We start from the raw sequence: 12,170 nt of genomic DNA, 5'->3' as shown, positions 1-12,170 counted from the left end.
CACACCGGCCAAAATTTATAGGAGACCCAACAAAATATTTTCTTCATATTTTATTACAAAGGTTGCATTTGCCACTGCTAAAAAAATACCGCTTGCCGCGGCTTAACCATGTATTCGAGATATTTCTTGCTAATTCTTGAATGGTTGGTTATGCGGAAGTTCGTTTGTGAGGGAAGTGCTGTTTCGCCCCCTCCCCCTTTCTGCCTGGGCATTAATTTAAATCAGAATTTAACCCAACCGCAACACCCGCGCTGGTGACGGTTACTGCCTCGCTTACCATGACAGTGGCTATGATAGAGATCAGGGCATCGCTGTACGCCAGCAGCCTGTGCGATGACTGCTCGCTGCCGTCGCCGGGATGGCCCTCTGCAACCCCCCTGGCCGCACTCGGGCTGGCACTAAAGCACAGAGACTCGGCTCCTGCTGCAGACGGGCCCAAGGGACTGGTCTCTTCCTCAATGGCCTCCCCATCGCCCTGCTGCGACACCGACATCATGTCAGCGGCAAAAGGCGAGCCGTCACCTGACAGCCGCCGCCCCCGCGCTTCTTCCAAATTCCGGGCAACACCGCGCGCTCGTGTCCGACACTCCTCCTTCGCGGGCATGAGCGGCTGTCCGGCGCGCGCTCGCGGGAGGGGTGGGCTCGGGCGGCGGGTCCGCGCCGCGCGTGCCCGTTGGCTCACCTGTCCGCCAGGAGACGCTCGCGACCTTCCCTCGGGCTTTGGGTGGAGGTTGGTGGGTGCATTAATTAAGGCTTTGGTTGACTCAGGATTTATTTCCTATAAACCTTTCTTTTGCCTGTTTTTTGTTGACCCCTAATAATTGGAGTAAAAATAAGTTTGTTAATTTTGTTTCAAGTTCCTCCAAACTAACCTCAAAGCTCTGGGGACTCGGGTAAATCGTGGGTCTGGATAAGAAATTGGCCAAAGGGTCGAAAAGAATTTGTTGGAGGAGTTGCAGTCAGTTGAGTCATAGAGTCATAGAGTAATACAGCACGGATAGAGGCCCTTCGGCCCATCGTGTCCATGCCGGCCATCAAGCCCTGTCTAATCTAATCCCATATTCCAGCATTTGGCCCGTAGCCTTGTATGCTATGGCATTTCAAATGCTCATCCAAATGCTTCTTAAATGTTGTGAGGGTTTCTGCCTCCACAACCCTTTCAGGCAGTGAGTTCCAGACTCCAACCACCCTCTGGGTGAAAAAGTTCTTTCTCAAATCCCCTCTAAACCTCCCGCCCTTTACCTTGAATCTATGCCCCCTAGTTATTGACCCCTCTACTAAGGGGAAAAGCTCCTCAGCATCCATCCTATCTATGCCCCTCACAATTTTGTACACCTCAATCATGTCCCCCCTCAGCCTCCTCTGCTCCAAGGAAAACAAACCCAATCTGCCCAGTCTCTCTTCATAGCTGAAGCGCTCCAGCCCTGGTAACATCCTGGTGAACCTCCTCTGCACCCTCTCTAACGCGATCACATCTTTCCTGTAGTGTGGCGACCAGAACTGCACACAGTATTCCAGCTGTGGCCTAACCAGTGTTTTATACAGCTCCATCATAACCTCCTTGCTCTTATATTCTATGCCTCGGCTAATGAAGGCAAGTATCCCATATGCCTTTTTTACCACCTTATCCACCTGTTCCGCCGCCTTCAGGGATCTGTGTACCTGCACACCCAGATCCCTCTGACCCTCCGTCTTGCCTAGGGTCTTTCCCTTCATTGTGTATTCCCTTGCCTTGTTAGACCCCCCAAAGTGCATCACCTCGCACTTTTCCGGGTTAAATTCCATTTGCCACTGTTCCGCCCATCTGACCAACCCATCTATATCGTTCTGCAGACTGAGGCTACCCTCCTCGCTATTTACCACCCTACCAATTTTAGTATCATCCGCGAATTTACTGATGATACCCTTTACATTCATATCCAAGTCATTAATGTAGACCACAAACAGCAAGGGACCCAGCACCGATCCCTGTGGTACCCCACTGGCCACAGGTTTCCAGTCACAAAAACAACCTTCGACCATCACCCTCTGCCTTCTGCCACTAAGCCAGTTTTGTATCCAATGTGCCAAGGCACCCTGGATTCCATGGGCTCTTACCTTCTTGACCAGTCTCCTGTGCGGGACTTTATCGAAGGCCTTACTGAAATCCATGTATACCACATCCACTGCGTTACCCTCATCCACACACCTAGTCACCCCCTCAAAAAATTCAATCAAATTAGTCAGACATGATCTTCCCTTGACAAAGCCATGTTGACTATCCCTGATTAATCCTTGCCTCTCCAAGTGGAGACAAATTTTGTCCCTCAGGATTTTTTCCAGTAATTTTCCTACCACTGATGTTAGGCTCACTGGCCTGTAGTTCCCCGGTTTTTCCCTACTACCCTTCTTGAATAATGGTACTACATTAGCGGTTCTCCAGTCCTCTGGCACATCCCCTGTGGCCAGAGAGGTCCTGAATATATGTGTTAGAGCCCCCGCAATCTCCTCCTTTGCCTCACACAGCAGCCTGGGGTACATTTCATCCGGGCCTGGGGATTTATCCATTTTTAGGCCAGCTAAAACCGCCAATACCTCCTCCCTCTCGATGTTAATATGTTCGAGCATATCACAGTCCCCCCGCCCTATTTCTATGTCTACATCGTCCTTCTCCATAGTGAAAACAGATGCAAAAAATTCATTTAGAACCCCTCCTACATCTTCCGGCTCCACACACAGATTGCCACTTTTGTCCCTAATGGGCCCTATTTTTTCCCTAGTTATCCTTTTACCCTTAATATACTTATAAAACATCTTCGGATTTTCCTTTATTTTGCTCGCCAGTGTTATTTCATGGCCCCTCCTTGATCTCCTAATTTCTTTTTTAAGTATCCCCCTGCACTTTTTGTACTCCTCTAGGGCTTCCTCCGTCTTTAGCCTTTTGTATCTACCAAAAGCCCTCCTTTTTTTCCTAATCCATTCCCGTATATCCCCTGACATCCACGGTTCCCTGTGGTTTTTGGAACCACTCTTGACATTTATGGGAACATGTTGCCCTTGTATGATCTCAATCTCCCTTCTGAAAGCCTCCCATTGCTCCGATGCGGATTTTCCTACAAGTAGCTGATCCCAGTCCATTTTGGCCAGATCCTGCCTTATCCTATTAAAATCGGCCTTCCCCCAATTTAGAACCTTTATTTCCGGCCCATCCCTGTCCTTTTCCATGACCACCTTAAATCTTACCATATTATGGTCACTATCACCAAAGTGCTCACCTACTAGCACTGGGGCCACTAATACTTCTAATTTAGATCAATGACTTGGACTCAGAAACACAATGCAAATTGGTCAAATCTGCAACTGATATCAAATTAGAAGGGTCAGTGGAACTAAAGTGGCTGCTCAGAAAACTACAGAATTAGTTGGAGAAAACAGACTAGCAGATTAAATTTAATGCAGCCGTGTATAATACAGCATGTAGGAAGGAAAAAATAGGGAACATGTACTCTATGAATAGTGTTGAAATTTGTTAAGAACTAAGTTGAAATAGAACTAGGAGTCTTAGTACACTTGATGCTCAACATATCCAACCAATGCTGATCATGGGTCCATGAGTAGGCCATTTAGCCCTCGAGCCTGTTCCACCAGTCAATGAGATCATGGTTGATCTGTGACCTAACTCCATTTCCTGTCTTTGCCCCATATCCCTTAATACCTTTGGTTAACAGAAATCTATCAATCTCAGACTTAAAATGAACAATTGACCTAGCATCAATTGCCATTTGCGGAAGAGTGTTCCAAACTTCTACCACCCTATGCGTGTAGAAGTGTTTGCTAACTTCTCTCCTGAAAGGCCTGGCTCTAATTTTTAGACTATGCTCCCTCGTCCTGGACTCCCCAACCAGTGGAAACAGTTTCTCTCTATCTACCCTATCTGTTCCCCATAATATCTTGAAAACTTTGATCAAATCACCTCTTAACCTTCTAAATTCTAGGGAATACAATCCTAGTTTGTGTAGTCTCTCCTCGTATTTAACAGGTATTATTCTGGTAAATTTACGCTGCACTCCCTCCAAGGCCAATGTATCCTTCCTAAGATATGGTGCCCAAAATTGCTCGCCGTACTCCAGGTGTGATCTGACCAGGGCTTGGTATAGCTGTAGCATAACTTCTACCCCCTTGTATTCTAGTCATCTAGATATAAAGGCCAGCATTCCACTAGCCTTTTTGATTATTTTTTGTACCTGTCCATGACATTTTAATGATATATGCACATGGACCCCAAGTCTCTTTGGACCTCCACTGTTTCTAGCTTTTCACCGTTTAGAAAGTACTCTGTTCTATCCTTTTTAGGACCAAAGTGGATGACCTCACATTTGCCTACATTGAAATCGATTTGCCACAATTTTGACCATTCACTTAATCTATTAAAAGCTCTTTGTAATTTTATGCTTCCATCTACACTGCTTACAATGCTGCCTATCTTTGTGCCATTGGCAAACTTGGATATGTGGCTTTCTATCCCACCATCTGTCGTTAATAAATACGGTGAATAGTTGAGGCCGCAACACCACTAGTCACATCCTGTCAATTGGAGTACCTACCCATTATCCCTATTCTCTGTCCCCTGCCGCTCAGCCAATTATCTAACCAGGTCAATAATCTGCCTTCAATTCCATGAGCTTCAACTTTAGCTAACAGTCTCTTATGAGGGACTTTATCAATTGCCTTTTGTAAGTCCATATGAATGACATCCATAGACATTCCTCTGTCCACTACTTTAGTCACCTCTTCAAAAAACTCAATCAGGTTTGTCAGGCATGACCTACCCTTTACACATCCCTGCTGGCTCTCTGATCAGCTGAAAATTTTCAAGGTGTTCAGTCACTCTATCTTTTATTATAGACTAGTAATTTCCTGACAACTTATGTTAGGCTAACTGGTCTATAATTCCTTGGTTTCCCTCTCTCTCACCTTTCTTAAATAGCAGAGTGATATGCGCAATGTTCCAATCTAAAGGAACGGTTCCCGAATCGAGAGAACTTTGGAAGGTTATAGTTAGGGCATCTGCAAAGTTCTCATCTACTTCCTTTAAAATCCTGGGATGAAAATCATCCGGTCCTGGGGATTTATCACTCTTTAGTGCCATTAATTTCTTCATTACTGTTAGTTTTGCTTGTGTTAATTTGGGTGAATCCCCATCCCTGATTCAATATTAGTTTCCTTGGGATATCTGGCATGCTTCCTCTACTGTAAATACTGGCGCAAAATAATTATTCAACAACACATAGTAAAGAACGGCAATCAACAAAGCCAATAGGTTATTAAACTAAGTAGCAAAACAACAAAATATAATTCAGAGGAATTCATGATCAATATGTACAGTGCTCTGGTCAGACTGCACCTCGAGTACTATTTCCATTTCCATTTCTTGAGACACTAGGAAGACATTTAAGCCCTGGAAGTGATGCACAGAAAAGCCATATGCTGATCCACAGTCTTAGAGGTTATGTGGAAAGACTGGGAAACTTGGGCTCTTCAGCCTTGAAAAGAGATGTCTGAGAAAAGATCTTATACAGATATACTAGATTGTAAATGGTATGGAAAATCTAAATCCAGAAAATTACTTAAAATTGCAAGATTAAGTGTCAGCCTTGGCTCAGTGGACTTTTGCCTGAGTCAGAAGTTTGTGGATTTAAGCCCCACACCAGAGACTTGAATACCTAATTCAGGCTGACACTTCAGTACAGCACAGAGGAGTGCTGCACTATCTGAGGTGAAATGTTGAACTGAGGCCCTCTCATATAGATGAAAAAGATCCCATGGCACTATTTCAATAAGAACAGGAGCGTTCTCTTGATGTCCTGGCCTATATTTATCCTTCAACCAAATCCATCAAAATCAAATTCTCAAGGTTTGTGGGACCTAACTGCGCAAATTGGCGGCTGCATTTGCCTACACGACAACAGTGACTACACTCCAAAAGTAATTCATTGGCTGTGAAGTGCTTTGGGATGCCCCGCAAATGTAAAAGGTGCAATATAAATGCACATTTCTTCTTAGTACAAGTAGTCACAGGTTTAAACTAATAACAAGGAAATTTAGGAGTGTCATCGGGAAGTTTTTCTTCACGCAAAAAGTGATCAATACGGAATGGACTTACAAATAAAGTAGTGAAGGCAAAATCCCTGGACTCATTTAAGAACCAATTGGATGTTGCAATGGGGAGACTTCAGCATCAATCTGGATGAATGTCAACCTTTCTTATCCATAATTATTTTATGATTTAGATAAAAATTTGTAAAGGACTAAATTTGGGGCATGCATCATGAGCCAGCTTTATTTTTTTTAATATATTAAAATCAGTTTGTGGGCCCTGCATTCCACAGAAAATCCTATGGAAATATTTCTGTAGAGATCCTCCTGTTAAAATTGCCACAAGGTAGTTACTCTGTACCATTTCCTTGTGATGTCTGTAGGTAGTGTTCTAATAGCATTTCCAGTGTTACCTGATTACTTACCTGTAGTGCCAAAAATATTATTGATAAACTGCTTCAAGTGCAGTTCTCCTTGCCACTGATGGTGATGTGGGTTAAGTCACCCAAGTCTGCCGCCATTTTGTTTTCTTGCAGGTAAGTTTTTTTATATTTCATCTGTCCTTTGAATTTTTAAAAATTTAATTTTATGTATTTAGATTTGTACCTCGTGCCTCCAATTCTTGGCCACCTCCAGCCTCAGGCCCTGATTATGGTTTCTTTCCCCACCCCCGGGCTTTGTTCAAATATTATGACACCCATCTCTGGCATCGAGCCTCAGGCCCCCATTGGCGATCCTGGCCCATGACTTCCTCAAGCTTCGGGCCTGCCATCCCAGTGATCAGACGTCTTTGTGAGCCTCAGGATGCCACTCACTTCTGCTCACGACCTTGCTAGCCGCCCCACCCTGCTCCCAAAACCTCAGGTCTCTCACCCTGTCATCTAACGTCTTTGTAGGATGCTGCCCACATTTGCTCAGGACTTAGTCCCCTGCCCCCTGGCGTGTACTACAGTACTACCCAAGTGCTACAGTGGCGATGACAGCTGTGGTCAGCTATCCCCAAACCACTGACTGACTAGGATTCATGCAGTCCATTGTGCATAGATGCCAAGCTGCTCTGTAAGCTTTTCTGCTATTATGTTTACCTGTCCCTGGGCTGGTTCCTTTCTCTGTTGATGTCTCTCCCAAGATTGTAGTTTAACTTTCCCCTTCTATTATTTCTTGGGCACTGTTCCCCTCGTTGCATTATTCGTGCCTGTGCTACTTGAAGATTCATTCCGACACAACAGCCCAGCCCCACTTTCAAATTTACAAGTTCCACTTTTATTTTAGACATCCTACCTCAGACCTATCCCACGCCCCTCTCAATTTGTTTTTATTTTGCTCTTTGGCCTTGTACCCTAACTTTACTCCCTTCCAGCCCCCCCATCAGAATTTTTTCACCCCCTGTTACATCTCTTTATCTTCTACTGATTTTAAATCCCCATTCTGACTCATTTTTAAAAACTTTTCCATCTGCACTTTAATCCCCAATTGTGCTTTTTAAATTCACAGCCCACATTTTTTAAATCACCCTATTCTGGTCCTTCATTTTTTAAATCCCTGTTTGACTCGTTATCTCCCAATTGGAGCTCTTTTTCTTTTTGTTAATTCTCAGCCCACTCTATTCCCCTGGGTTTCTCCCTTTTTATTCGGTGTCCAGCCAATTCTTCAATTATATCTGGCAATGCCATGGAAGATTTAATAGTGAACATTAAATGTGACATAAACCATACAATATATTTTCTATTCATCATTATAGAATCTAAGCCAGGGCAATTTATCTGTAGAATATTGGCATTTAACTAATATAACAATGTAACTATTCAACATGAAAACATCTTAATGTTATGTACTTAGTAAAGTTGACTAAATTATTTACAAAATCAGGTCCGAGTCTCAAATTTAATGCACCACAGAATAGGTTATTTGAAAATTTTAATTAAATGTTTGTATCATTTTAATCATCTGAAAAGATTATTCAATGTAATTAGAATTCTGCTTGTAATGATATCAGCAAATAGTGATGATATTTGTCTGTGTTTGATTACTTATGCCTTACAGCATATTTGTCTGTGTTTTTGATTACTTGTGCCTGACCAGCAGAGGTCATGTGAGAGACAAGCAGTCCAGGGGAGTTTTACTTTCAGTTTCATGCTAGCTGCATCACACCATAGTGTGTTCTGTAAAAAGCTGTAGAAAGTCTTGAACAAGACTTTAGATTAAACAACCTTCTCTTTCAGAAATGAGTCTTTATTGAACCCAAAAAGAAATCAAAACATGATGTCAGAAGTGGCTGAAAGAGAAAAAATCTGAAGTTAGCAACTTGATGGGACAGTGAAAGCAGTTGTGGCAAGTAAGCGAAATCAGCTCTCCACATATTAGCAAGCCAGAAGAGAACATTGTTGCTTACCATTAGAGAATAGCTAACGAAGTGAAAAAATGGAAGGTTTACACCCACCGGCGACGCTCCAATTGACCGGTAATGTGGCTGAAAATTGGAGGAGATTCAAACAACGTGTAGGGTTGTATTTATCAGCAATCGGAGCTGATGATAAAAGTAATAAACAGAAATCGTCCGTGTTTTTACATGTAGTGGGTGATGCAGCGCTGGAGGTATATAATAATTTCATATTTGCCGTTGATGGAGACAAAATGAAGCTAGATAAAATAATGGAACAGTTTGAGGCCTACTGCATACCTAAACGCAACGTGACCTTTGAGAGGCACAAATTTTTCACATGTGCACAGAAAACCGGCGAGACTATTGATCAGTATGTGACTGAACTGAGAAACCGGAGCAAATCGTGTGAATTTGGGGGACTCACAGACTCGCTGATAAAAGACAGACTGGTGTGTGGTATTCCAGATAATGATCTAAGGGAAAGACTGCTAAGAGAGCAAGATCTAGACCTGGGAAAAGCCATAGCACTGTGTAGGGTTACAGAGACTGTGAAGTTGCAGGCAAAGGAGCTGTTCAGTGACAGTAGCTGCAACGTGGATGCAGTGAGAAAGAACGGATACAAACCGTTTACCAAAGAGAGCGCCAATGTGAAAAATGAGGCGTGGCCAGCAAACGGAAATGAAAGGGACAATCGGAAGTCATGTAGTCGATGCGGTACACAGCATCCACCAAGAAAGTGTCCAGCATATGGTAAAACTTGCTATAGTTGCAACAAGAACAACCATTATGCCCGTTGCTGCAAGAACCAAGTGCAACAAAGCAAGGTCCATGCAGTAGATGCAAGCGACAGAGGAATTCTATGTAGATGTTGTGTCTGAAAACAAAAGAGAAGAAAGAGACTGGATGTTGACACTAAAAGTGAACGACATACACATTCCATTTAAATTGGATACTGGAGCACAAGTTAATGTGATATCAGAGACCAATTTTAAGAGAATTAGACCCAGACCAAAGTTACATGGAATACAAGTGAAAGTGACCAGATACTCAGGTACTGATATACCAGTGAAAGGAAAATGCATTGTCAAAGTAACACACAAGGACAGAGAGCACACGCTAGCATTAATCGTGGTGCCAAAGGATGTGCAAGCCATACTAGGTTTAAAAGCCTGTGAGAGACTGAACCTGGTAAAGAGAGTCCTCGTTGTGGAAAGTGAAAGAGAGACAGTCTATGATGAACTGAATGTTGCGTACACACCGGGTAAGCTGATGTATACAGCAGACACGTTGTCCAGAGCTGTTGACCCAAGTGAGCCCGCAAACACCACAATGGACGAAAAAGTAAACGCCTACGTGGACATGATCACAAGTGCACTGCCCATAGCAGATGCAAAAATGGAGCTCATAAAGACTGAGACAAACAAAGATGAAACAATGAGACGACTGAGAAAAAGCATCTTGGATGGATGGCCCAACATGAAGCAAAACTGCTCACCTGATATAGCAGAGTACTGGAACTGCAGGGCGGAACTATCAGTGGTCGAAGACATCATCTACAAAGGAAGTAAAATAGTTATCCCAAAGAATCTGAGAAGAGAGATGCTAAAAAAGATCCATGGAGGACATCTGGGAATCGAAAAGTGTAAGAAAAGTGCACGAGAGGTGATGTACTGGCCACGAATCAACCAAGATGTGACAAATGAGGTGTCAAACTGCACAATATGCCTGAAATATCGAGCAAGCAATCCGGTAGAACCACTAAAGCCACACCCAGCACCAGACAGACCTTACCAGAAGGTAGGCGCTGACCTATTCGTATGTCAAGGGAAGGACTATCTTGTCGTCACAGACTATTACTCCCTGTATCCAGAGGTTTGTAGACTGTACACCACCACTGCAGAAGCTGTGATAAGAAGTATGAAAGCCATATTCTCCAGACATGGCGTGGCAAGCGAGGTCTTCACAGACAACGGACCCCAGTTTAACAATGCAAATTTCCGACATTTTGCCAAAGAGTGGGACTTTGTCCACACAACGTCAAGTCCTCACTATCCACAGTCCAATGGACGAGTGGAAAAATCGGTCCAGACAGTGAAAAGACTGATGTACAAGGCAAAAGACAGTGGAACTGACTTCTACCAGAGCATGCTTGTATACCGCACAACACCGCTTGAGTGTGGTATGTCACCAGCCCAACTCCTTATGGGACGTCTGCTAAGGTCAAACCTACCCATCCCGGAGAACCTCCTGAAAACAAAAGAGGGGGAGAAAGTGAGGAAGTTCAAAGAACAACAGAAAGAAAAGCAAAAGTACTACTATGACAGAGGAACACAAAACCTACCTGAACTCCACACTGGTGACCAAGTAAGGTTCAAAGACAAAACAAACATATGGACTCAGAAGGGAACTGTCCTGAGTGAAGTTCAACCAAGATCATACACCATTCAGACAGATGAGGGTGCTGTTCTGTGAAGAAATCATCGGGATCTTCTCATGGGACCAGCCACAGCAGGTCAAAAGACTGATACTGTTGAACAACCTGATCACACAGCAGGTCAAAAGACTGATACTGTTGAACAACCTGATCACACAGCTGAGAAACCACGGAGGGCAGCGGCCGGGGAGGGGAGGGCAGCGGCCGGGGAGGGGAGGGCAGCGACCGGGGTATCGAAAACATGGTGAGTGCTCAGAATAGAATGATATCTCTTGAGGAGCGATGGGCATCTATTGCGCACCGAAACCAGACCTTCATGGAAGTCCCTCTGAGCAGGACTTCCAGTGCAGATACGGGTCCCCATGGCCCTCCTGATGTGCAGCAAGGTGCTCTCCAGCCACTTGCAGGTGCTGAGGGGGAGCTGACCCATGAGAGGGAGGTTGTTGGCACACCTTAAGGAAGTGGGGGCTCCTCTCCACACGCTCACACTGCCATGCCACGTCAGAGCCCCGCCGGAGTGCACACCCAAGTGAGAGAGGAGTCTCAACCCCTGCACAGCCGCAGGAGTAGCAGACTGCTGGCGAGCCCTCACAGGCTCGCCACCTCAGAGGACGCCCGCCAAAGGTGTCGAGACAGGAGCAGCAGGAAAGTGAGTAAGGGGCCTCCACATATGCTGAAGCCACAGGGGTACACCTACGTAGGAGCACGCGTAAGAGAAAAATAAAGCACCACTAATCACAAGGGTAGTCACTTGGGTGAAAAGCCTTGTGTGTGTATATAGTTTTAATGCCATCAGTTTCCTGTACATTAAAAATCTGGTGACATCTGCTGGAGTTGTGGCGTCTGTCATTTGGCGAATGGGGATATCACATTGAGGCCTTGGGATTACTTGCAGATGTCAGCATGCTGGTCAAATAGGTAGAAATGCGCAGGCATGGGCCACTGTCCATGGTCAATTAAGAAGCAGTGAGGTTACAGTGTTTGATGTACCAGGCTATGCAAATCTGGCCAGGATGAGTGCGTTACTTGCATTCCGCCCAGCAATGTTCTTGCGCACTGGTGCTGCTGGTTGACGGGCCTCTGCAGGATGCTCGTTTCCGTCCTCCTCAGCATCATCCTCCTCTGAGGTGGCTCTGTGAGGAGCCTCTTGGTCCTGCGGAATCGGCAAGCCACGACGCTGTGCCATGTTGTGAAGCACACAGCATACCACAACGATTTTGGAGACCCTGGCTGCTGAGTACTGTCGGGCTCCACCTGATCTATCGAGGCATCTGAAGC

The 12,170-nt window shown here is 44.7% G+C and overlaps 1 protein-coding gene across 1 annotated transcript in view; it reads right to left on the bottom strand.

Moving 5' to 3' along the window:
- The window catches only part of tmem175 (transmembrane protein 175), a 129,774-nt gene extending 129,159 nt beyond the window's left edge, over positions 1-615 (bottom strand). The window contains exon 1 of the mRNA XM_085963448.1: positions 278-615. Coding sequence (XP_085819574.1) covers positions 278-604 — 327 coding nt within the window. The 5' untranslated portion in view covers positions 605-615. The remainder of the gene's footprint in view (positions 1-277) is intronic.
- Positions 616-12,170: the final 11,555 nt, after the last annotated feature.

The sequence above is a fragment of the Somniosus microcephalus genome, chromosome 2 (genome assembly GCF_052327205.1).
Source record: "Somniosus microcephalus isolate GS21.2 chromosome 2, FLI_Smic_1.0, whole genome shotgun sequence".
Lineage (NCBI taxonomy): Eukaryota > Metazoa > Chordata > Chondrichthyes > Squaliformes > Somniosidae > Somniosus > Somniosus microcephalus.
The sequence above is the reverse complement of the archived record's forward strand: the minus strand, read 5'-3'. Positions and strand labels throughout refer to the sequence as shown.